Raw genomic sequence first — 24,431 nt, 5'->3', positions numbered from 1 at the left:
CTCACACAGATGGCTTTTAAAGCACCTGTATTACTGGCATTAAAAAGTTTACCGTCTGGGCCTCTCTCCTTGGCTTAGACTCTAATTTAAAAACAGTCCACGAATCGACTCCTCTCTCGACTTCTCTCTTTCTCTGTCTGTCTCACCCTCTATGCTCAGTTGTTCTTTCTCTCACATTATGTCTCCCTCTGTCTTTCACCGTTATTCTCTCTGTCTCTCTGCCTCTCTCTCCCTGTCTAGCACTCGGGCCTTGTTTTGACTAACTGGTCCTGCAGTCGAAGTCTCCCAGGAGCGTGCACCACACCCCAGACCAGAGTGGAAACTGGCTCAAGTCGCAGTCAGAGCGAGGCCTGGAAAAATGAAGGAGTGGGGGAGGGGGTGGGTGGGGGGGTGCGGCAGCTCTGTGTGTGCACATTCAGGTCTGTGTTTGCGTGGCTGGCTGAGTACCCCCAACCACTTGGGCTTTGTACATTTTACCTCTGCTGCTTCTTCCTTCTTCTGCACTTTCACTTCCACTTCCCTATCTCTCACTCAGTCCAGTTAACCCCAAAACGAAGTGATTATACTGGTGAAAACCTTGAATTGTGTCTAGTCTCGCTTGCATGGTGGTAAAAGGAAAATGTCCTCCAGTCCATACCAGACAGTAGCTGGGTTTGCTACCATTGTTTTCTTTTCAAATTCCAAAGTTGTGTTTCGTCTGACCCTATTTTTTTCCTCCTCCCTCTCTTAAATTTCTTCTTCTCCTCTTTCTCTTTCAAGCCTTTTTATGCACTAAGTCACTCTCTCTCCATCTTCATTTGTTTGCTTCTCAGTTATCTCTCTTTCTCTGACTCCTTCACCTCTCTCTCATCTCTCCTTCATTCGTCTCTGCTTCTCCCCCACCATCTCCTCTCCTGTTTGTAACCCCTCTCTGCACGTATGGAGGTAGCCCTGTTGTGTTTTTTTCGGGGTGGTGGAGAGTGGATGGATTTTTTTTTTTTTTGGGGGGGGGGTGGCTGGCGGTGAGTAAAGGGGAAAAAAGGGCCAGTAAAACAAAGAGAGGTTGTCTGCCGGCGAGGCAGGCAGGAAACGCAAGTCTCTCAGGACTCTCCCCCAGTCACTGCTCCTTGGCTATCCTGCCGGCCCACACCAGATTGAACCTGACAGCCCCGCTGAGCCACGGCAGCCCGCTTGTTATTTGTCCCTCTTCTCCCTCTTTTTGTCTTTCTCGCTATTACACTCTCCTTTCTTTCATTCTTTTGATCATATTCTAATTTATTCACTTTTCTTTTGCTTTGTTGCGAGCTCATATACTTTGTTTTCCTTTATCCATATGTTTTTGCAGTGTCACTTGTACCATCTTGCGCTTTTACTCCATTTTGAATATCCCTTTTGTCAGTCACATAGACCAGAACCCCTCTTGTCATCTGCAGACAGGAATAGGCCCTTTGCTGAAACTTTGGGGGTTAAAAGTTGAAAAGTTGTGAATTAGTGAAGAGATCATGAGGTCTCTGAGCAGCAGGAAGTTTTCCCATTGGTGGATATTCTGCTAGTAAGGAAAGGGGAAAACAAGGCAACAAAACATCCTTTGAAAGTAGCACAAGAAACATAATGGATTTGGAAGTGTTTTTAAATTTTCATTGATGGATTGGTGGATTAGCAATACAATAAAACACTTGTATAGCAGGTTACCAGGCAAACTTTGTTTTTATGGTTGCAGAGAGAATATAATCTAGAGTTCAGATGTGCTGAAAGGAAAAAAAAGGAGTTTGATTTGGTGTATTTTAGTATTTGTTGTTTATTTTAGGAAAACCAAGATGTCAATATGTACTGATCCACAGGGGGGCAGTATTAGACAGTGTTTAATGATGTCTGAAGATGAGGTGGAAGCTGATGATGAATTTGATGTCACTGGATGTTTCGCTGGTGTGGCTGTATGAAGTTATGTGGGTCAAGATGCCTCACAAAGCCCAAATGTGTTGTTGCAGTGAAGATGACCACTTCCAATTATTACTTTTACAATAAGTCATCTTTAAAGTGTGTTTTGCATACCAAATTGATGGACTTTCCAATGAATTAACATAAATAGGCGATATAAGTGAATTTGCTCGTTTTTTTTAAACGATTGATAGCTTATCAGCATTTGAGTTATTTGAATACACTGGTTAAAACAAGGTGGAGAATAATTTGCAAACATAAATATTCATGTCTGGCAAACACCTACACACACAAATACACACACAGAATGCATTTATAGTCTGGGATCAACATACTCACTCACTTCTAAAATGTCAAAACATATCCTAATGATCTATTCAGACTGATAGTTAATCATGCATCATACATTGTCTATGTCTGAGATGAGGACCTGACGCCAGTTAATGACCTGATTCATAAGACAATTTGGTGTCCACTTTGTTGCAGCAGGATTGAGTCTCGCTCTTGCTCCTTCTCTGTTAAGATTTTCAAATCTTGGGATTCAAACTGTCAATTTTGATTGTCAATAAGCCTGCTTCTCAAAAATTCAGCCTTCACTGATGGGAAATGGGATTGCCTCTTGACCTTCTAACAGCTTGCTTATCCCAGCAACAACATCGTCATCACCATTACACTGTCTCTATCTGCTGCCTGGGAGAAACACTGCTGACAAAAAGATTTGCAGATCATGATAACACTTTGAATAGCATGACAACACATAGCATATCTGCCCACAATACGCATCATATTTCCTCTGTATACCAGTAACTGTTTGAACTGTTTTAGTCCACAATAATACAAACCATCAAGGGTGCTGGCCAGGTGCTCTTTGAGTATACCATTGTGTTTTTGAGACATTGCCAGGGAAACAATACACCCTCTGTTTTATCTGCTTGTGTCAGAGTGATTGATTGTTACTGGAAGTGGTCCAGCTTCACACTCAAACACAGAGCAGGTAGAACCAATGCAAACTGGGCCAGTTTGGCTGTTTGTCATGGTTTCATAAAAGCCGCTTCTGTGGGGAGAGGGATGAAGGTGAATATCATGTGCATGTATTGTCTATGTGTGTCTCTGTTGTACTGTTGTACGTTAATTTGCACCAGTCCCTTTATTTGTGGTCAGAGTGTTGCAAGCTGCTCAGCCAACTGTATTCTGTCAAAGATTGTGCCATCTACATTTAAACCATCACAGTGTGCCAAACAAAACCACATTACCATGTCCAGACATCCTGTGAAGAGCATCTTGAACCATGTTTTGATAGATTTATTGATGTCATTTGGCACTGGTCTCCCTGTTTTTGCTATGGCAGTTGCAGAACCGTAATAGGCTAGCAGACAATGAGATGAGACACTTACTGCAGTGACATACACAAAGGCAAATTTGGAGATTGTAATTTGACTAAATACAGAGAATTTTGGTCAGACAACTACAGATTTCTATAGCACTTAAATGCATCCACTGATTTCTCACCCTCTCGGAAAAAAGCAAATTGTAAAATATACTCACTCTTTGTCTTCCCCTTTTTCCTCTCTCTTTGTCAGACCCTTCATATGATGCTGTACGGCGGACAGGATGGTCAAACAACATGCACAGTGGCAAAGGTGAGGACACAAAAATCCCTCTTATGCATTTTTGATTGGACAATACTGATAAGCATGCCTGGCTGTAACCTAGAGCCAGGCATGAGAGGGCCCTGAGAGGGCGCGTGCTTCTACATTTCACCTGATGTGGTGAATTTAACTGGTGGTGAACTTTATCATCTGGTATTTTGTGCAGGTTTAAACACCTAGATTATTTGCAAATGCTATTTATCCTCAGTCTACATCACACCGGAGGCACTTCCGACATTTGAGTCCAGGACAGACATTTGAGTCCAGGACAGACTCCTAAAGATCAGAGCCTCTGTTATATGAACAGAGAGTCAAAAGAAGTCAGTCCAGCCACCGACTATTGCTTTAATTACTTTAGACCTCTGCAGATGTGCCTTCAAGTTGTGAAGCCTGGTTATCTGTAGCCACCCTGCTGATCTGGTCTCTGAACCTTTTTATGTCTCTCTCTCTCCCTCTCTGTCTCTCTCTCTCTCTCTCTTGGCCTCCACTGATTGCCTCTCTCTCTGCAGGCTCACCAGTGGTTACTCAGAATGTGACCAAGTCCACTGAACAGCCCAGAGCTCAGCCAGGTAATGGCTTACCAGGTGTCTTTCTTGATCTATGTAGTATGAGCTAGCTTAAAGCTTATTTATTAGCATATATATCAGCTTCCTTTTGTTCCAGTTGGCTTATTAAAATTTGTTCTCCTCTTTCTGTTGATAGTCAAGTGAAGCGTATTTTACTGTTACATTACTATAAATTGGTAGTTGCTAGAGGCCTAATGTGTAAATGTGAATGTAAGTAAGCACAAAGATGAGTAAAATGGCCACAGCTTCAGAAAAGCGCAACACAATTGGTTCATCAGCAATTAATCAAAACACACTGCAAGACTTAACCACATAATGCTCTCTCATTTTGTCAGTGTTTTGGGTATTTTACTTCATTTAGTCAACCTGAATCATAATATTATAGGCAAAAGTAATAAAGAGGAATTTTTAAATTATTATCATTAAATTATATCATCAGCTGTTGCTCAGTGACATGTATATTTTGTCTTCAGTCTTCTAACATACCATTATATCACCACAGTAATCAACGTGTAGACCAACAAAGCTCTCCATTTGTCCACAGATCCTTACCAGATCCTGGGTCCCACCAGTAGTCGCCTAGCCAATCCAGGTAAGATTTTGAGCATACTCAGTATTTGTAATGTATCTGCTAGGCATTATAATGAGTTGTTGAGCTGCGAACAGTGAATAATTAGCTCTTAGTTGGATGAGGCTGCATCTTTGATCAGTGTTTGTTTATGTTTCCACCATCAGGTTCAGGTCAGATCCAACTGTGGCAGTTCCTTCTGGAGCTCCTGTCTGACAGCGCCAACGCTGGCTGCATAACCTGGGAGGGCACCAACGGCGAGTTCAAGATGACGGACCCGGACGAGGTGGCGCGGCGCTGGGGCGAGCGTAAGAGCAAGCCTAACATGAACTACGACAAGCTGAGCCGCGCGCTGCGCTACTACTATGACAAAAATATCATGACCAAGGTGCACGGCAAGCGCTACGCCTACAAGTTCGACTTCCACGGCATTGCTCAGGCGCTGCAGCCGCACCCCACTGAGTCCTCCATGTATAAGTACCCCTCGGACCTAGCCTATGTGCCTTCCTACCACGCCCACCAGCAGAAGGTCAACTTTGTATCACCACACCCTCCATCCATGCCCGTCACCTCCTCCAATTTCTTTGGACCCACCGCTCCGTACTGGAGCTCGCCCACTGCAGGCATCTACCCCAACCCGAACGTTCCCCGCCACCCTAACACCCATGTGCCATCCCATCTGGGTAGTTACTATTAAACACCCCACTCTGACCATCCACCACCCTCTAAAATCTCCCTTTTCCCAGGATGAAGTCCACAATTGTTGACCTGCACTCCCAATGATGCCGAACCGATGAAGACTGAATTGATAGAGGCATTTGTCCTCTGAAGAAATTTTGCTCCTGAATGAAGGATGATAAAATTGAAGGAGATTTTTTTTTTTATTTCTAAGAATCTATAAACAAGTGGATGCTTTGGTCCAAAATGGAATACTACTTACCTTTACAAGACTAGCAACTGTTTGTTTATGTTTTCTGGACGTGCGTCTGAGTTTCCTGTGCCTTTCTCTTTCCCATCCTCCAGAAAGCTGCACCTACAGGTGTCCTTTCCAAAACCTTCCCAGACCAAAGCCTGAGGTCAGGAGAACAACTCAAGTCTGTCTGCCTTCTCGCCATGCTACAGTACCAGACATGGGCCTATTATTTATGGGTCTCAATCTACATCCTCCTCAGTACATGATGTACATTATGCTTTAAAGCATCTGCCTTTTCCGCTCGTCTACAGCCTTGTCGGGGTTTCTTATTCCCACTACGTCTAACCTTCTGTTTCTACTGTCTCCGTCTGCTCATCTGTCCATCTGCATCTTTTTATGTGTATGTGGAGAGTCTTCTGGAATTCGCTGGACAAGAAGGAGCTCTCAAAGAGATGGACTTTTCTCAGCACTGAATGAAATTTGGCAACTGGAATATGCCATTTACAATTTAATTTATCCTCCAAACTGGAAGGCTAGAGAAGAGTTAAATGCCCTAGAAGGAAGCGCTGTATGTTTTGCTGACCTGGGTCAACTCAGTTACTTAAAATGCTTTCTGCGTGTTGTGTGTGGAGTTCAAGATGGCCAATATGTACAGTTGACTCGACTGTGCTGGGGAAGCTGAGTCAAGATGTAATTGAAGTAATTTGCAACAATAATTCAACCCAGGTCAGATGTTTTCAGGGGGCCACACACTAGGCTATTAAATGTTTGAAATGTTGTTGCCTTTCAGCCATGCCATTTCCAGATGTTTTGTTGCTCGACCATGTCAGTATTAATGTGAATGTCTTCTGGTTTGTGAAACACACGTAAAAGGGATACCCTGCAGCAAAATCAAAATTTGTCAGATGTTTTCATTTTGTTTGATTAAAAAATACATTCCTTCATTTTTAACACCATGTTGGGTGAACACGTCTTAATCTAAAACATGAAAGTGCCTTTTTTTGCAGGTGTGATTGTGAAGATGTTATCTGCATAAGACTGTATGTTGTTTGGATGTTTTTTATCCAAAGTGCCTTACAGTGCCATGAGTGAATTCAGTTTTAGTATACAGCATATAATGAGAAACCGCTGTTTTATACCATATATTTTCTATTCATTACAGACGAAACAGCATTACATCTTAAAATGCCTAGTAAGATAATCATCATCTCCATAAATCTCACCGTGAATCTGACAATTTTTGATTTTGAAGTGCACTCTGACAATAACGGCTGTCAAGCTGTCTCCTTCATCTTTGTAGGCCAGTCAGGACCATATAGGTCAGCACAGAGAAGTGGCTTAGGAGTAAGTCATGTTAATAGACAGTTAAGTTGCATTTTACCAGGGCTGGATCCTAGTTTGAGAGCAGCATGTGTGTTTGAATGTTAGTTTCTCACTGATCTAAAGCCCAGCAAAATGCACATGAATCTCAAGTCAGGATTTCATCATCATGTAATGGTATAGTGTCAAACATATCCATCTTCAGGTGTTCAAAGATGTTAATAGCAAAAGTATTCCTTTTGAAAATAAATTACTTGGGACTAAGTAGTTTATCAGAGAACAAAACCAATAAAGTATGACGAGATGAAACAAAGAAATCCTCAGATTCGCAAACGCTGTGCGTTTGTTAGACCTATTTTTTATTATTTTATAAGCATCAGACAACTAGGCATTAAAGCAACTTACTGTATAAATTATGCAGAGTTATTTTCATATGTGACACAGTATAAAAAGTCAAGAGAATTAATACGAGTTGACCTCGGTCAAAAATGCAAACCTTTAAAGTCCATTTCTGCTAAGTAGTTTGTTCAGCATTTTAAGCGTTTTTGTATCTGTACATTTGGGCAATACATTTTAACATTTTTGTTTTCTTGTAATTGTTATTATTTCTGAAATTCGGTTGTAACATCCTAAGTGCCTTTATGCACAAAAGATATTTTCTTGTATTCCCAAAACCACAAATGCCTGCTTGAATCATAATCCAACAGCCAGGGATTCCTTTACTCTATATGCAACATGTGATTACAATGGATCTTTTTCATTGTGTATTACTTTTTTTATGCCAAATAGCCCTGGAATTGGTGGCTTTTCCTGTGCATTAAAGAATTTCAGGTATTTTATGCAAAGTAATACAGACAGTATTAATATTCACAACTAGCTTCTCCTGAAAAGTTATAGCTTTAATTAAAAGAACAAATAAAAAGGGAACATGTAATTTGTAGCATAAAGAAATTATTCTAATGTACCCTTAACTTCCATGTTTCACAAGCATTATCAATGAAAAGGGATCTGTGCTACTTCGTATATGCAATGTATTTTGGATATCAAATATATATATATGTGTATAATTTTACAATTAACCAATGTATTATTATTATTGTCATTCCTGCAATGTATGAAGTAATACCTTTTGAAAAAGGGCTTTTGTATAGGAAAATGTGACAAAATAAATGTTTTTACCTCTCAATCTTCCATCTTCCATTGCCTGCCTGTGGCTTCATCAGAGTGCCAGGACAGATGAAAACACAGTCGGTGTATTTCTCTTCGTGACATTTTGACAAACCAGATCTACACAAGTAGTACAATCTAGATAGTGACTTGCACATTTTGCACAGTGCTTGTCTCAGTTATGTCAAGGTTTGAAAAATGATTTTGCCTCAATTTTGGGACAGTTCTGGCAAGTCATTACACATTTTCAAAGTGCATTATTCCTTGGCCTATTTTAGCCTTTAAGGGAGTAGTAATGTGTTACGTTTGTTTATTACATATACTGCAGTGCAGATGGAAAATAGCTTTCTGCCTCGGCTCATTTAAGCCAACTTTGTTTGTATCTGCATCGAGATACAAACAAAGCATGCATTCATTCTAACAAAACAATCTTACACACATTTTTACTGACACTGAAGTGTAGCTTTTTCACCTGGATTCACATGTGTTTTACAGAGAGATAAAGTTACCATTAGTTTGGCAACATAATCTTGATCATCCTTGAAAGGCTTGTTATCTGATTGTAATATAATCAAATTTATGCACAAACTAACCATGACAAGCCCCTACGGAAATTTTGTGTTCTATTAAGAAAAAAAGAACACTCAGTTGCTGGTTTATTAGGTACACCTAACTAGTTCAACAGTCCTGCAATGAATCCTATCCTCATGAAGGGTGTAATGTTCAGTTTTTTTTAACTGTTGATCTTGATTTAATTTTATGATTAGTTAAGAGGCTGCAGTTTGTGGTGCTGTTCAATTGTATTGCATTATACTTGGAGGTGTTTCAAATATTTTTTCCACCCCAATTACTGCATATTAATGATGGTAGAATAAACATTAGACTGTGTTAGTTCTGGTTGGCTGTACCTGATAAACTAGCAACTGAGTGTATCATTTAAGCATTAATCATTTCCAGTGGAAAGACATGGATGGAAGGGACAGGAGGGTAAGGAAGCTGCACCATTTTTACAGGCTTTCTTTTTGTGATGCCAGCTTTTTACCATGATAATCACAAGTTAAATTTTGCCATTGCAAAAACAATGATAAACTGTGTTTACGGCCTTTTCAGTTCTATAAGGTTTTGAATCAGCAGATCAAACAAGGCCACAAGCTGTGAGCAAGGGAATTGTAGGTGTAAAATCACTTTAGACTGGTGTATATCAATTTGAAAGTATCCTCAGTATTTGGATCTTAGCATCACTTAATTCTCTACCTGAACACAGCTTCAAATGATGGATGTTGGTAATTTAACAACCAGTATGTACCCATGGTGTCTGTGTTAAATGACAGCTACAGCCTTCTAAAGTGCTCTTTTAGTTTGCATGAACCATGTAGACAAAAATATGTATCACAGAAACAGTGAACACCCAGGTGTGGACTTGTGTTTTATTGAAATATGCTTGTGAAGCATGTGTCATTTTTATGCTGCTCAGTAATTTCACACTTTGTCAATAATATTCAAAATATTTTACCCTAGCCCTGCTTATTACTCTGTCACTTGCTACAGCAACATCCCTGGTGCAGACACACACATAAGACTCTAGGCATATGCAGTTTATTAGAGAGGTCATAGTGGGAGGTCCGCCTTAATAAAACCTGTTAAAGCTTCATGCTAGCATACAGCATGTGCTGTTATTTCTCTAAACGGAGAGTTCTGGTTTCATGTTCAGAAACTGCAGGCAAAATAATGGGCAGTAAGCAACATCTCTTATCTCCCAAAAACTTCCACTGTGTTGTGTTTGGATCCCTGTTTGCTGTCACAACTTCACTTTGTTTACAGATGAAAAGCCGTGATAGGGGTTGGCACCTGTCATTACGTTGCTTTGACCTTTTTGATCACAGTCCTTATATGATGTTCCGGCTCAGTTAGACAGAGAATAATACAGCACAGAAAATTTTTGAATGCAAAAATAGCCTTTAGTTCAGTGTATTTTTCCCCTGAGATCAAATATAAAAAATACTTTACAAACAGAATTGATTTTCATACCACAGTCAGTGCTGTATGCAGCCATATTTGAAGTGTTTCCTGGGAGCTTTGTTCTCTCACAATGTCTCAAGAAGAAAACCACAACTACATTCACCACTGTTTGAAAAGAGCCCAACACTTTGCTAGTGCCTCAGTGTCTGAATAGTTAAGCATACTCTAATGGTTCAAGTGTCTGTTTACAGCAGCCTACAGAAGCATGAATTATTGAACAGCCACTTTTTCTATTTTTCTCACCCATGACATTAGCATGGCCCTTCAAGTAATATGTGTAAGATTTACACACAGTATAATACATTTGCTTTTTTTCCCCCTGCCTCTCCATACTCATTAAACCCGATGTGCAAGGCCAGAGGTAAATTAGAACCACTCATTTATTTTAAATCAAGAGCTCATATGTATAATCCCTGTGTGAGTAATTGGGAAAACTTTCTTTTTCTGTTCTTGAATTGTAGCGTCACCACCTTGCATGAATTGGCCTCCCTTTTGAAAACAGGTTTTTGGTAACAGTAACAGGTGTGGTTTTACATACAAATAGTTCACAAAAACTGTCCTGACCCGCAGACGGCTTTCATATCTGTCAAACACAATAGAATAACAAATAAGTGGGTTTTCTTAACTCTATATTTAAATGCTAAAAATGCATTTAGGTAACCCCACCTGCCTCCAGCACTTATTTGTCTTACAGAGTCTTGAGGAATTCATCGATGAGAGGTATAGCCTATAACAGTCTCAGTTTCTAATGTTCATTGTAATGTATTCATCATCTCACATCTTGATGATATTGGGGAATCATTCATTTCAATCACCTCAAAGCCCTGGTTGTCATGTCCATCTCTGGAGTGGTGATGATGACCCTTGATGTTGTGGTAACAGTAGGCACAGTGTGCAGTGGCCACTGGCACCACCTTGGAGAAGTTGGAGAAATCTACTCTGTACTTGCCCTCTTTGCTTCTGGAGATGATGGGCAAGAAGTTGTAGCCCCACATGATCTCCTGAGGAATAAAAGAGGTCCGGACTTGGCAGGAAGAGCTGGTGGACTCTGCTGTGCCGTCTAGGAAGACGACCAGCTCAAACTCTTGTTTGTGGAGCGTGTCCACTGCCATCTCAAAGAAGGGGCTGCTCTTGTCGATGATGTGGTAGAGCGTGAGAGGACATACAAAGAAGAGGTTGTCCTTCCCGGCGTCCATCATGAAGTCAATGTTCACCTGGTCCATGATGATCGCCTCTCCATCTGATGTGATTGTTGTCCTCAGCAGCTTGCCATAGATCTGGCTTCCAATCATCAGGGTCTTGCGCAGGTTGGCCACTCTGATTGACAGGCAAAGAGAACCATGTTTGGGGCTGATGACAGCCATGTCACTAAATGTGATGGTCTTAGCCCTCTTTTTGGGTGAAGAGATTTTGGACAGGATGACTCCACACATGAAGCAGTTGATAATGGCTCCGAGGAGGGACTGGATAATGAGAAGGGCCACAGCACCTGGGCAGAGAGGGGTGAGCACTCGGCCACCATACCCAATAGTTGTCTGGGTTTCAAGGGAGAAGAGGAACGCTGTGGTGAGTCCTACAACATTGTCAACACATGGAATGTGGCCTGGTGGGGGGTTTTGCCACGGCAGGTCTCCATTATTGCGGGAAATCCAGTACCACAGCAGGCCAAAAATGAACCAGCTAAGGGTGAAAGAGGCAATGAAGAGGAAGAGGACAAAACGCCACCGGATCTCCACAAAGGTGGTCCAGAAGTCAGCCAAGAATGCAAAGTGCTTGCTGTACTTAAAGTTTCCGTATTCAATGTTGCAGCGACCATCTTTGGTCACTAGTCTGGTCCTGCGACTTCTTCGCTGCGCCAGAAAGTCCTGGATAGGTTTGTTCATGAATCTAAACATTTTCTACAAGCTCACGTCCTATAAGACAATAAAACAGGGAAAATATATATATATATATATACACAGTAAGTACATAGTAGAAAACCAGTCATCAAGCAGTTGTGTGAACAGATAGTTACTTATGAATTAGTTAAATTAAAGATAATGCAGATTTCCCATGAAACAACAAAATTAATGCAAACGTTGCATCGCAAAGCAATAACAATCTCATAGCTGACAACAGAACAGACACTGCACTTGGGACCCCTTTCATAGCCCCAACAATGAGAGAAAAAATCTGAGTTAAAAATGCAGATAACAATTATACTTGATAGGTATTTTCATCACAGTCTGGGTCATTTAACCAGTCAGCCTGTCAGAGGCGCTTTCAAACTGTTAGTCATCCTTAAATAATGTAATTCACTATAGTCAAACAGCAAAATGTCATGATGACACTGTCTGTCTGGGAGGGACAGGGAGATGTAAAAAGGAGGCTATGCAAGCTCATATTATGCCAAGGACAAATAATGTATATGCACAGTTGGTATACTGTATTTGCAGAGTATATGCTCTGCTTAAGGTAAACAGGGAACAGTGTTAAATTATTGAATTTTGGGGGTATTTTGAGTATCAAGAAAACTCATTTCATAATCACATCCAGTGAGCATCTGTCCTACTTCTGTGTACTTTAAGTATCTTTCCTGTTTTCCTATTCCAAACGCTTTGCTCCTCTTCCCATTACATAGCTGACTCTCACTGTGGACTGCTTATGTACAGTCTCACATGTTCCAAGCTGCTCTGTCCCACTGCAGTTTTAATCCTCATTGAAAGGCTATAATCCTGGGGTGGATGCAGCACTGTAGTAAAGACCTGACGTTAATGTGAAACAAAAGTAACACATAAGTGCTCCAAATAAACCAAATAATTTGGGAATCTTGCAATCTCAACATGCAAGTGTCTCAACACAAGGATCAGCTTTGTTTGCTAAATTTCAAAATAAATGTGGCATTAAAATAATTTGTGCAAACCCGGCCAGAAGGCCAGCTGCTCACAGACATAACAATCTTTGACTTTATTCAAGCTCTGAGTTCTGAGTCTGGTGCTTGATGGATGGTAACTGGCAGTATTGGCTATACAGAGGTTTCAAATAAGTATGGCCTCTGTTCTTGCCAAGTCATGCAAACTACCCATTTGGATCATGGCGTGCTTGTTAGTGAGTGTGAAGTAGTACAAAACGATCAGCGCAGTGATTTAATGTTTTTATTTTCAACCCTCAAAGCTCACATCCAGTCATTTTGCCAAAAGAAATCTGATAATCACACTGTGGAACTTGTTTGCAAGCTTTAATCCCTTTAGAAGTAAACCTAGTCATTCCACACCTGCTCATTAGGTCATGTTTTCATACTGTAACACGATATGTGCTGGAATAATTTCAGGTATTACAATATATTTTAATCGTATGTATGACAAGTTACTCTAAATTATTGCTTTGCATTAGAAAACAACTACCTTTGTGAATGCAAAGGGCCAATGTGAAGAGAATCAACTCTTAAGGAGCATCCACAATATAGTAGACAAACAGCTTTAAATCTAGAAGGGCTTTACTGCCATGACATGGGTCAAAGCATTTCAACCTTAAGAATACTCAGTAAAAATCACGGTTCAAATGTAATAAATCCGTCAATTAAAGACTAGCAATCACTGTCTATGCAAAGGGTCCTTGTAAGAACAATCATTTTTCTGCTATCTTTCCTTCAAACGTGGCTTTAATGATTGGCTGGGATTAAGATGTTACAGTCAAAATGCACTGCCGTCATTACAATAAATGTCTTTCATGTTTAAAGCTTTGAGACTCTTCTGTCATTGGACACCTTTGAGTTTACTGTCTTCTTAATGCAGACTGATTTAAAAAAATTTAAATGTATATCTCAGTTCCCCTGACCCTCTAATATACTGTAAATAATCCATTATAATAGAAACACCCAAAAATGAGGCTGGTAAGTAGTAAAGTAATAGTGCTGCTTCTGTTGGATTAATTGCCGTTAAGATTCACAAATAATCGATATTTAACTTTTTATTTAAGTAATAAATATGTCTATTATTCTATTTAAATGTCCAATTTAATATAATGCTGGAACTATTTTATGCTCATTCTAATATCAGTTAATGAATAGCTACTTTCATTATTTTCATTATTAAAGTGGCTTGTGACTGTTACATAATTACGTCCTACCGGAGGGATTTAGCAATACTTTCGATTTAAAAGGGAGATTACTGGAATAAGTCTCTAATGAGCCTTAATACCTTATTTGTAGTAAATGCTTTCTTTTGTCAATAAGGTACAAACCAGCTTTATGTGCTAATATATAAAGTAAAAAGAAATTTGAACCAATCAATTTATTTGCAGTCTCCCTCCTTTATTTTTTTATTTTTTTTAGAAAACAGTCACAGGGGCAATCCTATTTCCTATGAAATTAACTGTGTCTGAACTACTCACACTAAGACATCATGCTCACCCTATTCTTGCAATAATGTGGAACAGCTGAGAAATAAATATGTTAATATGAAAGTTCAGTTCAAACTCACCTCTATGATTTGAAGTGAAAATACTTTGATGCACATCCAGAGGTTAATGAATGTCAATCTCTGCTACTCAACCTTCTCTCCTCTCCGTTTGTGTCTCTCTTGTTCACAGCTGATTGGGACAGTTTAGTGTGTCCTCCTCTTATGCCTGTTCACCAACACCTGTGTGCATTTATACTCTCCTGCTGGAATCAGCCAGGTGATGTTTACGCCTACAGAGACATCATTTACCTCTCCACCCCAAAACACACACACACACACACACACACACACACACACACACACACACACACACACACACACACACACACATATGCATACCCTTCCCCCAGCTCTAATAAGTTGTTTACTCCACAGACGCCTGGCACCAAGGGCCAAGCTGACCTCTATCTGCCAAACTCCCAGTCCACTACAGTCTAGGAGTTGCTTTGGATTTATGGTTGGTTGTTTCTATTTTGTGATATTTGAATTTAAGCTGGTTTGACAGTTGCACTCACTCTAGAAAAAAATAGCCAAGTGAATGTTGACAATGTAAAAGCAAAACCTGTATGTGTTGTATCTGTATTTGGTTCCGGTTCTCTGCGTCTCAATGACTGTGTGGCATTATTTACTGTAGACACACACACACACACAAACTTTTATTGGCATTTTTGGGGAAATCAAGAGGTGAGAGCAAGAGCAGCAGTTAATGTCTGACGATGTGATAGAATAATAATCTTGAAGAAGGTACAACATTTTCATCAACAGCTTTTCATCACCTGATATTAACATGTATACATTTGTTTATGCATGCATTCCTCTACTTCTCTGAAAATGATCACCGTAAAAATATGTTTAACACACCTCGGGCACAGTTTTGTCACTATGAATCAAACATCGGTGTTTCACAGCCCAAACTTCTTCCTCCAAGCAACAAACATTTTCCCCTCTTCACCACAACTACAGCGCTGTGGTGTGATGGAATATGGGGACCATAGAACATAAATAGGTGATGGACTGAGACAACAGAATCTCCAGAGATGAAAATGAAGATGCTCTAGATCCAAACAGATAGCTCTCTGAGGTCAGCCAGGAACCAAATCAGTTCATGAGCTGAAGTGGAAAAGAGTTGTGAATAGTGATGGGAGTCATTTTTCAACTCAATTGTTTCCAGCAAAAGTGACGGAAATGGCTGCAGCATTACCTTACATGCTGCAGAATGTGTATTCTATTGACAGCCACAATACATTACTGTTGTCAAACAATATTAGGCTTGCCTGTTTTTTTTTCTAAAGCCATGCTATTGTAAAAGGAGGACAAGCTTTTTTGTATTTAAGCTTTTTCAGAGGTGATTTGCCTATTTTTTTAATCTGATTCCGTGTTTTTAATCCCTTTTATATCAGACAAAAGGCCGGCGAATAGCCACCAGACCACATAGCTGCACTGATTGTTGGGCTGGTTTAGCAACTTAAGAGCCGTGGAGGCTACATTTGATTGACAGCAATGCAATGTGAGACAATTACTACCACTGAATAATAATGAGACCACAGATAGGGTGATGCTGTTTTCATATTTCAGAACTGAACATCAAATTACAGACCTTGTTGATTATAATGATGTGCAATTAATATAGAAAGTAGAAAACTAACAATGCAAAATGTTATAATAAACAGGTATATAATTGTGGTTTGTGGACATGACAAGTGTATGAAATACACTAATGTCCATGTTTACTTTTGCACTGATTAGTAAAACACAACACTGTCACTGCAAGCCCTCACTGTTAAGAAATACATGTTGGAGGGATCAGTAATTAAGAGCCTTTGATAACTAGATGTCTGACAGTGATCGTAAACAATGGCAGTTTCTCTCCACATCAATTGGAGCACTCAAATGAATAATGCTGGTTTCTGTATCAGTTTCTGTCAATCAGCTCTAGGGCCAAGGGGTTGCCAGCAGTCAGTCAGTATTACAGTACCTGCTATTTTCCCTACCTATGAGGTGATAAATACAGTAGCAACTGTGTTTGTATGGCTTATGTAACTGTGATGAAATTCCCTTTTACTGTTCACTTGTACGGTTTACCAGAACTAAAAACAAATGCGACCAATGATAACAATCACCACCTCTTTAGCCCCAGATTTACACAATGTGCACTGTTTTTTACTGATCGCTATTATATTGTATACGTACATAATATATTATATACAGTATGTCATGAACTTTTATTTATAGTTAAACCTAAAATAATTATTTTGGGAGCAGCAGTGAACAACACTTATCACCTTTAAAGTTTATATAGCAAACTTGTTAGCTAGCAATTGCTCATTTACACATCCAGCAGATGTTTGGAGTCGTGTTTTTGGTCACCTGGGAAACATAAGTCCAATATTCACTCTCTTTTAGCTCTGCTTTTGGTCTATTCCAACTTCTGAGGGAAATATCTGGCTCTTTAGCTGCTAAATGCTCCACTATGTTTGCCAGCTAGTTGCTAATTTGTCTGTCTGCTATTTTGTGCTGCAGGTAGCATACAGTAGGTTTATCAGAGCTCTTTCACTGAAAACAGCTACCTGCTGTGGTCTAAAACTGTAAACTAATGAGAGCATTGAGACTGAACCAAAACAGTAAGGTGGCGGGCCGGAAAAACTAAAACAATGAGCTGAAAGACGCTTTAAGGCTCCTTAAAGGGTCAGATCATAATTCTCTGTTGGTTTATCACTCCGAGCAACCCCTTTCAAATAAAAGTAGTCATGTGCCATTATTAATGTTAAAATAAATAAACCCATTTTATCTACATTCTGCAAAGTCACAGTCACCTACATATCCACAGAGTTAACATTCTTTTTTTTAAGACAGAAAAACATTTTTTAATTAAATCTACAAATACATGTTTGAAAAGCAGGTTAGTGGTAAAGTGTGGAAAGTCAGAGCCATCCTGCATAAACTTTGAACAGTGTGCCAGTGTGTCTACAGTACAAACAATATTAGTTCTGCAGAAGATTTTAAAAGAGCTCAGACCCTTATTGCGCATTGTGTTCCAGCCCTCCAAATCAACAGTAACAGAAGTTAGGAAAAGCCACTTTTACATTTGTTTTCATTAGTGGTAAACTGATGAATTAAACTGACAACACTTCCTGGGCAGTGAAATCAGGACAGAGATATCTCTTTAAGTCTGTTAACACTTGACTAGGTCGTCCTTCGAAGCTGTTCAAACATTCAACATGTGACCCTTTAAGGCTTATATCCTGCCTCACTTTAGCCCCTTTGCAGCTCCCTTTGCCTGATTGCGCTTCCAATTTGAACACTTGCACACTACTTAGTCTGTGAGCAGTTGATGGTGAGAGACATCACTTTTAAGGATTTGATTAGACTATTCTTACTTTAGGTTTCAAGTAACCCATTGCTCTTGCTGCTCATTTCATGCCTATTCAATTGTTTTTTTGTCTTTTTAGAAATTTGTCTTTTTTTAAATAAACATTCCTTTTATTCGTGTTACAGAAAAACAAGTGGTTTATCAAGGCAATATCACTGATGTCAGTCTGCTCTTCACTGAGCAGGGCACATCAACCCACTGTGATGCACAAGATTTCACACAAGACTTGGAATAAGCTGTACATTTTGCAAGTGATGACTAAGATAAACAATAAAGCAAGAGAAATTCAATTTTCAGTTTAAAGTTTTTAGTTACTGATTTCAGGTAAAGGGAGCAAGCTGAAAATCTACTTGGTGTTGTCAGCGGTCACCAATTATATAAGCCACTTACTACATGTAGCTCTTACAGAAAGAGACCAACAGAGAGATGCTGATCCAACCTGCTTCAGATTGTCAGTAACTGATGGATTGTGACCAATAAAAAGCAGCAATCTGCTGTTTCATTATTACAGCTTGTAAACAATTACAAAGATTTCAGGCATATGTTACGGGGTGGGGGTTAACACTGATGGCAGCCATTTTGCTGGGTCATCATTTCACTGAGCATTCATATTCCATATCCATCATTCTCAGAGTAAAAATGGCAGGGTGCTAAATGCCAAGCATTGCAATTCCAAGCTGTGCAATGTACTTGTAAAGCATTTGCTTCTTGTGACAATACAAACATAAGCTGTGAAGCATTTCTCAGAAGTTGTCTATGCACTTTGCTGCCTTATTGTCAGCATACATTTGTGCGAGACCATCTTGTCTGGAAAATTCAGAGATGAGAGAAAAAAGCAAGCCTGTGTGATTACAATGAAGAGCTGTGCATTCGTCATTGATGCTTTTAGGTGCAATGTGCATATCAATAGCAGCCTATAGATGAGGACTTCGACAGGACTTCCACTTTGATTGCTTGTCCACTTGGACTTCATCAAAACTAATTGAATCATGCATATTTTTACTATGCCATACTTCATCCCTTCATAACCACAGTTGTTTTCTAAAACAGAGATGACAACTTTGTAAGCAGATGGTTAGAATGTGACTGCAGTATGTACAGTAGGCAGTGAAGCGTAAGATGAAAAGCATGCCATAAATATTTAAAGTACGGTCAGGTTAGGTGTGTTATGCAGGGCTGCGGGGCATTGGATTTGAGTTATTTGTGTCTTGAAAACTCGGGTGTGAGTCTATTTGCCCTGTGGACATGTGTAGAGATAAAGTGACAAGTAAAAAGCTTGTAATTCAAATTAAAATAATCTTATTTATCTTATTTCTGGAACAAATGTACACCCTTTATGTATATTTTGTTGATTAGAATAAATTTTATGGCATGACTTTATATGATCATAATTAACTGTAGAGGTATAAACTCCATGCAGAGGGTCTTTGGGGATTTCCACTTCCCCTGCTGAATCAATCAGCAATTTGGAGGTTCCCAAGGTCACAGTGGGATCACACATGTCTTTATGTCCTCCACTCAATATTCTCAGGTCACATTATGATCTTGTCTTCCTGTCATACACCCGCCACTAAAAGGACATCAGCCTGATTAAGCAGCCGTGTAGCCTGAATAAGTAACTCGCTGAAAGGGAAAGAAAATATGAAACCCCTCTTAAAAGCATAAAATCACTTCCCTCACATTTTTTCCTCATCCTGCCACTCTGCTGCCAGACGGTCAGTGGCATTTGTGAAAAAGAGCGCACATTTTTGTGCGATGTAAAGTGACACCCGATGACAAAATTCACAAGCGAACACTGACCTATTGTTCCAGTTGAGGGATTATACTTTTTCTGTGTTTTGGATACAGCCTTTATATCACATTTCATGTATTTTCACAGTTCTTTATCCTTCTTTTATGGATACTTCAGTATTTTTAGAATAGTATTCTCCGAGCGGAAAAAAAAGGATCCTTGTGTTGCAAAGACTAATCTCTGCTTTGCAGTGGTTATAATGACAGCCTGATAGTGCTTCCCTGTATATTGAAATACAGCACTGTTAGAAGAGAAGTGTCTCTGAACTTGCATATTAAACCTTTCACTTGAATGTCTTTGAAGGTACCAGCAATCTCAAAAATCCTTCTGCCTGCAGGGATCCTCAGAATGTAGACTTTGTCTCTTAGTAGGAACTCAACCTGACAGCAGTTCCCTGAAAACTATATTTTTTAACACATAACCATTAGAGGAGGTTGCACTAAAGCATGGATGCCAAAGCTTTTTGACATTTATGGTCTTGGACCGAAGCATAGCATAGACTATAGGGAAGAATGGGCCAGTGGGCAATGGACTGGAAAAGTCAAGTGGACATTGACAATTTCGTTTTTATAAATGGGCATTCACTTCCAAGGCTTCATATCTTCCTGCTGTTGGAATGTTACCCCAAATTACTTTAAAAAATTATTTAAAAGAATTTAATATGGTAAAATATTAATGTCTCTGTAGAGCTATTTGGAGAGTCACACATGCAGTAATTGACCCTGCTTTGGACTCAAATAAACATTCTCTCATCATAAACATGCCTTAATGAAATAAACATTCTTTTTATTCATGTTACAGAAAAACAACAAAGCAAGAGAAATTCAATTTTGAGTTTTAAGTTTTTAGCTACTGATTTCAGGTAAAGGGAGCAAGCTGAAAATCTACTTGGTGTTGTCAGCGGTCACCAATTATATAAGCCACTTATTACATGTAGCTCTTACAGAAAGAGACCAACAGAGAGATGCTGATCCAACCTGCTTCAGATTGTCAGTAACTGATGGATTGTGACCAATAAAAAGCAGCAATCTGCAGTTTCATTATTACAGCATGTAAACGATTACAAAGATTTCCAAAATGGCTCAGATCTGGCATATGTTACTGTAGAATAGATCACTCCTAATTCCAGAGGTGCAAAGATTTAAGGATGCCCCCAAGATAGTTGCAACAGCTAAACTTTTTCCAAGCACAGAGCATCGGTGATTGGTTGTGTATTGGTTGGCTGCTATACCTCTTTTCTCCACATAGTGTCACTACTGTGTCTGGACTGTGCAGTGGTGTCCAGGAAAGGATCACTCACATTCTGTTCACCCGATTCAAAATATGACAAAAAAGCAGAGCATCTATGGTGGATTATTTTAGCAGAAAATGGACATAATGGACAAACTATTCTATTTTAAATATTTTACAATGATTACATTTAAAAAAAATCACTTTATGAAAAAAGCTAATGAAATACACCCTTCTCACATACTTCCAGCTAAAGTATTGTCAAATATAAAGATGTCTGTATCTATGGCAAATCTCTCATCTATTAAGAACTAATTCAGAATAATTCTGGTAACTCACCCTTGTGTACTAAGGTTGCAAATTAAAAACTTTTCTCCAATGAGCCAATGAAGAATAGCCCACGCTTTGTAGTTGATTCATGTCAGACCTGCCATACATAATAATGTTCAGTATAAAGCTAAATGAATCACTTTGAATGTTGTGTTTGAGAAAGTGTTTATTACTGAATATGATGTTATACAATGCCTGTATAGATCTGTTTTATTCCATGACTTCTGCTGTGATACTTCAATGTTCTGTGCGCAAGATAAAAACATGCCACATTATTTCTAAGTTATGTTTTCACATATAACAAGCACAGTGCTGCACTGTAGATCTTCACACTCACACAATTCATAATTTAAATACTAATAGATGTGCTCATTCCCTAAAGTTAAGCTTCCCTTTAAACAATACTGCATAAATTAAAAAAATAAAGAGTGCATAATAGTTGGTGCTTGGCTCCTAAATCTTTATCTCTATATAATGTGTTGAACCAATATTTTGACACTGACGAATTTCTTTAAGTTAAAGCTGTACCAGCTTGCTCAGATAAATTGTTTAATCAGTTACACATTTTCCATTGCAAACATACATATTAAATATTTTAGACATTACTATACAGCAGTGCACCATATTTATTTCTGCCAAACTATTCAGATCTGAGGACAACAGTGTGACACATGTTTTCTGTTTTCTAAAGAATACCTCAACGCACACACTCACACAGACACCCAACTGTCTCCATTATGCCCTTGTAGTGATATGTTTACTTCAGCTGGCCTCTGATTTTCATTCCCGCTCCTTCTTATTCTGGGCTGCTAGTAACAATGCAGTTCATCGCGGTGCCATAAGCTCAGACAAGAGGATCAATCAGAGTTAATGAAGCCTGGTAGGAGGTGAGAGAGCGGAAGAGGGATGGAGCCAGAGGGGGAGTAAATGGGAGAGTAAGGATGAGGGTAGGGTTGGCTGGAGGAAAAAGAATACTAGAGTCAAGGGAGCAGAGAGAGGATTAAGAAAAATTACACTTCCTCCTCAGTCCATGCAAGGAAGAATTAATTCCTCTTTCCTCAGTTATGACCTCTGAAATGTTCCTTTCAACTGTGGGCTGCTGTGGCAGGGTTTTGCTGATTTGTACTGAGCCATTTTGCATGAGAGTTTACACTGACCCCTGTCTACACTGTTTCAGCAGTGTGCAAATCCATTATTTACATCATGTATTTCCCTTTTACAATCTCTACTATTTGTATAGATTTTAGCCACAGTTCAGTACATGCTGCATGTGATGCATATTTATTTTTTAGTCTGCAGGAAGAATACTAAAAATAGCACATACCCATAGTGAACATAGGAGATACAGCTCAGTTTATTTCAATTGGAAATCTCTGCATTGATGAACATTAAATCACACTTCACTGTTTTGTATAAGGCGTCTTCATCCTGCAGTTCACCTGAGCAGGATAATTCACTGTTTGACTCTTCTTATGGATCGTCTATTAAAGGACCAATGAAGAGCCTATTAGGGTGTGTTCCCCACACTCCTTAACATTTTGCAAATGGTTCTATACTGTACACAAGTTTCCTCCGAGCACTTGTAATAATGAATGTGCCAAGAAGCTTTATTAATGCGTGATGTGTGATTAATGTGAGGTAGTACAGTCAACTGAATGGATTTCTCCACAGGATGAACAGCAGAGGCAATAAGGTGGAAGGGGCTCGTCTTTGATCAATAATAGTATAACCTCAGGAGGGGAAATAATTACACATGCCCTGGATCTGAACAGCTGGGAGCAATGAGGGGCTGATCCACACGCAGGATCCATGGAGGGCTGCTGCCGAAGGACCTGAATTTTTGCAATTAAGATCACCAACACTTCGTAATCACTGCTGAGATTAGCTACCTCATGAGCGAGTGTGAGCATGGCCCAGAATGTGTATCCCTCAGCCAAATCCCAAGCTCCTCATTATTGCAGCCTCACTCTTTGATGTTCCATAATCCGCTGTCATTGGCTCCCCTGCTGGTCAAAGAAAAAGTATCTCCCAGCCATCTTGCTGTGCCCCTGCGACTCGGGGGGGCAACTCAATGCAGGAAGTACAGTAAGAGGCTTTCTGGTGTTGGCTGCTTCTGTTGCTCCTCCCCCACTTGTCATCTTCTTGCTATCTTTCTCTATCTCTGCTTTTGTTCTCATTATTCCTCCACTGTTATGCCAAGCCTACATTCAATTGTCTCTATGCCTAATAACATCTCAATGTCAAGTATCCATCTGTCGCCGTCTGTACTCTATGTCCTTTCATGTGCACACACTTCCCAATCATAGAGAACACACTCCCCTGTGACAGTTACTGAACAGAATTTAAAATATTGGGAATGCATGAGCCCACATACTCCATCCTCTGCTGGTAAGCTATATAAATTTATTTTACATTTAAACCTTGCCTTATGAGCACACTGCTCATCATCATGGTTGACGCGATGCTAATGTGGCTAAGCCGAGGTCAATTCAGTTCATTCAGGAGGCCTCATTTACTGTATTTTAGGAGCTGCAGCTGCAATTCACATCAGGAATTTAGTGAAAGTCACACCAAACCTGATTTGTAGGCAGAACAGAAATTCTGGGTCAAAATGTCCCTTTCCCCCTGTTATCTCAGTTAGGCTGCTTTTCCTTTGTGCTTGTCCCCTTTTACCTCATCCTTTTCACTCTGGCCTCGTACTTCTTTGTTACTTTCTTCCTCTTCTCCTCTTTCTATATCTTGCTCTGTGTGTTTGTTCTCAAAAGACTCTTTCCTCTGCTTCCACTTTATATCTCTCTCAAACCCTTAGGACTTTTTCTTGAACTGCAGTTTTAGAGCAATTGATTATACCACACTCCTCTTCACCATTGCTCTTTTCCAGTCTGCACCCCCAGCACGCACACACACACACACACACACAAACACACACAAACGTTTGTTTCACTATCCCCGTGGGGGACAGTCATTGACACAATGCTTTCCCTAGACCCTTACCCTAACCCTAACCTTAACCTAATTGTAACCTGTACCTCAATTTTTGTCCCCTCGGTGACAAAAGTCCCCACTGGGATATAAGAACATGCAACACACACACACACACACATTTCTGTACTCATAGTGCTCACTGTAACACAGAACTTGACTTTTCTAC

General features: G+C 39.7%; 2 protein-coding genes across 11 annotated transcripts in view; one reads left to right on the top strand and one right to left on the bottom strand.

Annotated features, from left to right (window-relative positions):
• fli1 (Fli-1 proto-oncogene, ETS transcription factor) overlaps positions 1-8,119 on the top strand; it is a 32,477-nt gene extending 24,358 nt beyond the window's left edge. For all 10 annotated transcript variants that reach the window (XM_044203912.1, XM_044203910.1, XM_044203911.1 and 7 more), the window contains 4 exons: positions 3,498-3,557; positions 4,076-4,135; positions 4,677-4,724; positions 4,868-8,119. In XM_044203912.1, the coding sequence (XP_044059847.1) occupies positions 3,498-3,557; positions 4,076-4,135; positions 4,677-4,724; positions 4,868-5,397 (698 nt within the window). In that variant the 3' untranslated portion in view covers positions 5,398-8,119. The remainder of the gene's footprint in view (positions 1-3,497; positions 3,558-4,075; positions 4,136-4,676; positions 4,725-4,867) is intronic.
• Positions 8,120-9,513: 1,394 nt separating this feature from the next.
• kcnj1a.1 (potassium inwardly rectifying channel subfamily J member 1a, tandem duplicate 1) lies at positions 9,514-14,735 on the bottom strand. Its single transcript, XM_044203919.1, has 2 exons — positions 14,580-14,735; positions 9,514-12,032 (listed from the first exon to the last, which is right to left on the bottom strand). The coding sequence occupies exon 2, from the start codon at positions 12,012-12,014 to the stop codon at positions 10,872-10,874; it is 1,143 nt and encodes a 380-aa protein (XP_044059854.1). The 5' UTR covers positions 12,015-12,032; positions 14,580-14,735; the 3' UTR covers positions 9,514-10,871.
• Between the last annotated feature and the right edge of the window lie 9,696 nt (positions 14,736-24,431).

Source organism: Siniperca chuatsi, linkage group LG7 (assembly GCF_020085105.1).
Source record: "Siniperca chuatsi isolate FFG_IHB_CAS linkage group LG7, ASM2008510v1, whole genome shotgun sequence".
Taxonomy (NCBI): Eukaryota; Metazoa; Chordata; class Actinopteri; order Centrarchiformes; family Sinipercidae; genus Siniperca; species Siniperca chuatsi.
Note: the sequence above shows the minus strand (reverse complement) of the source record. Positions and strands in the feature narration are given on the sequence as shown.

What these genes read in the sequence shown, in the direction of transcription:
- kcnj1a.1 (XM_044203919.1), bottom strand. Translation starts at nt 12,014, where the DNA reads ATGTTTAGATTCATGAACAAACCTATCCAGGACTTTCTGGCGCAGCGA.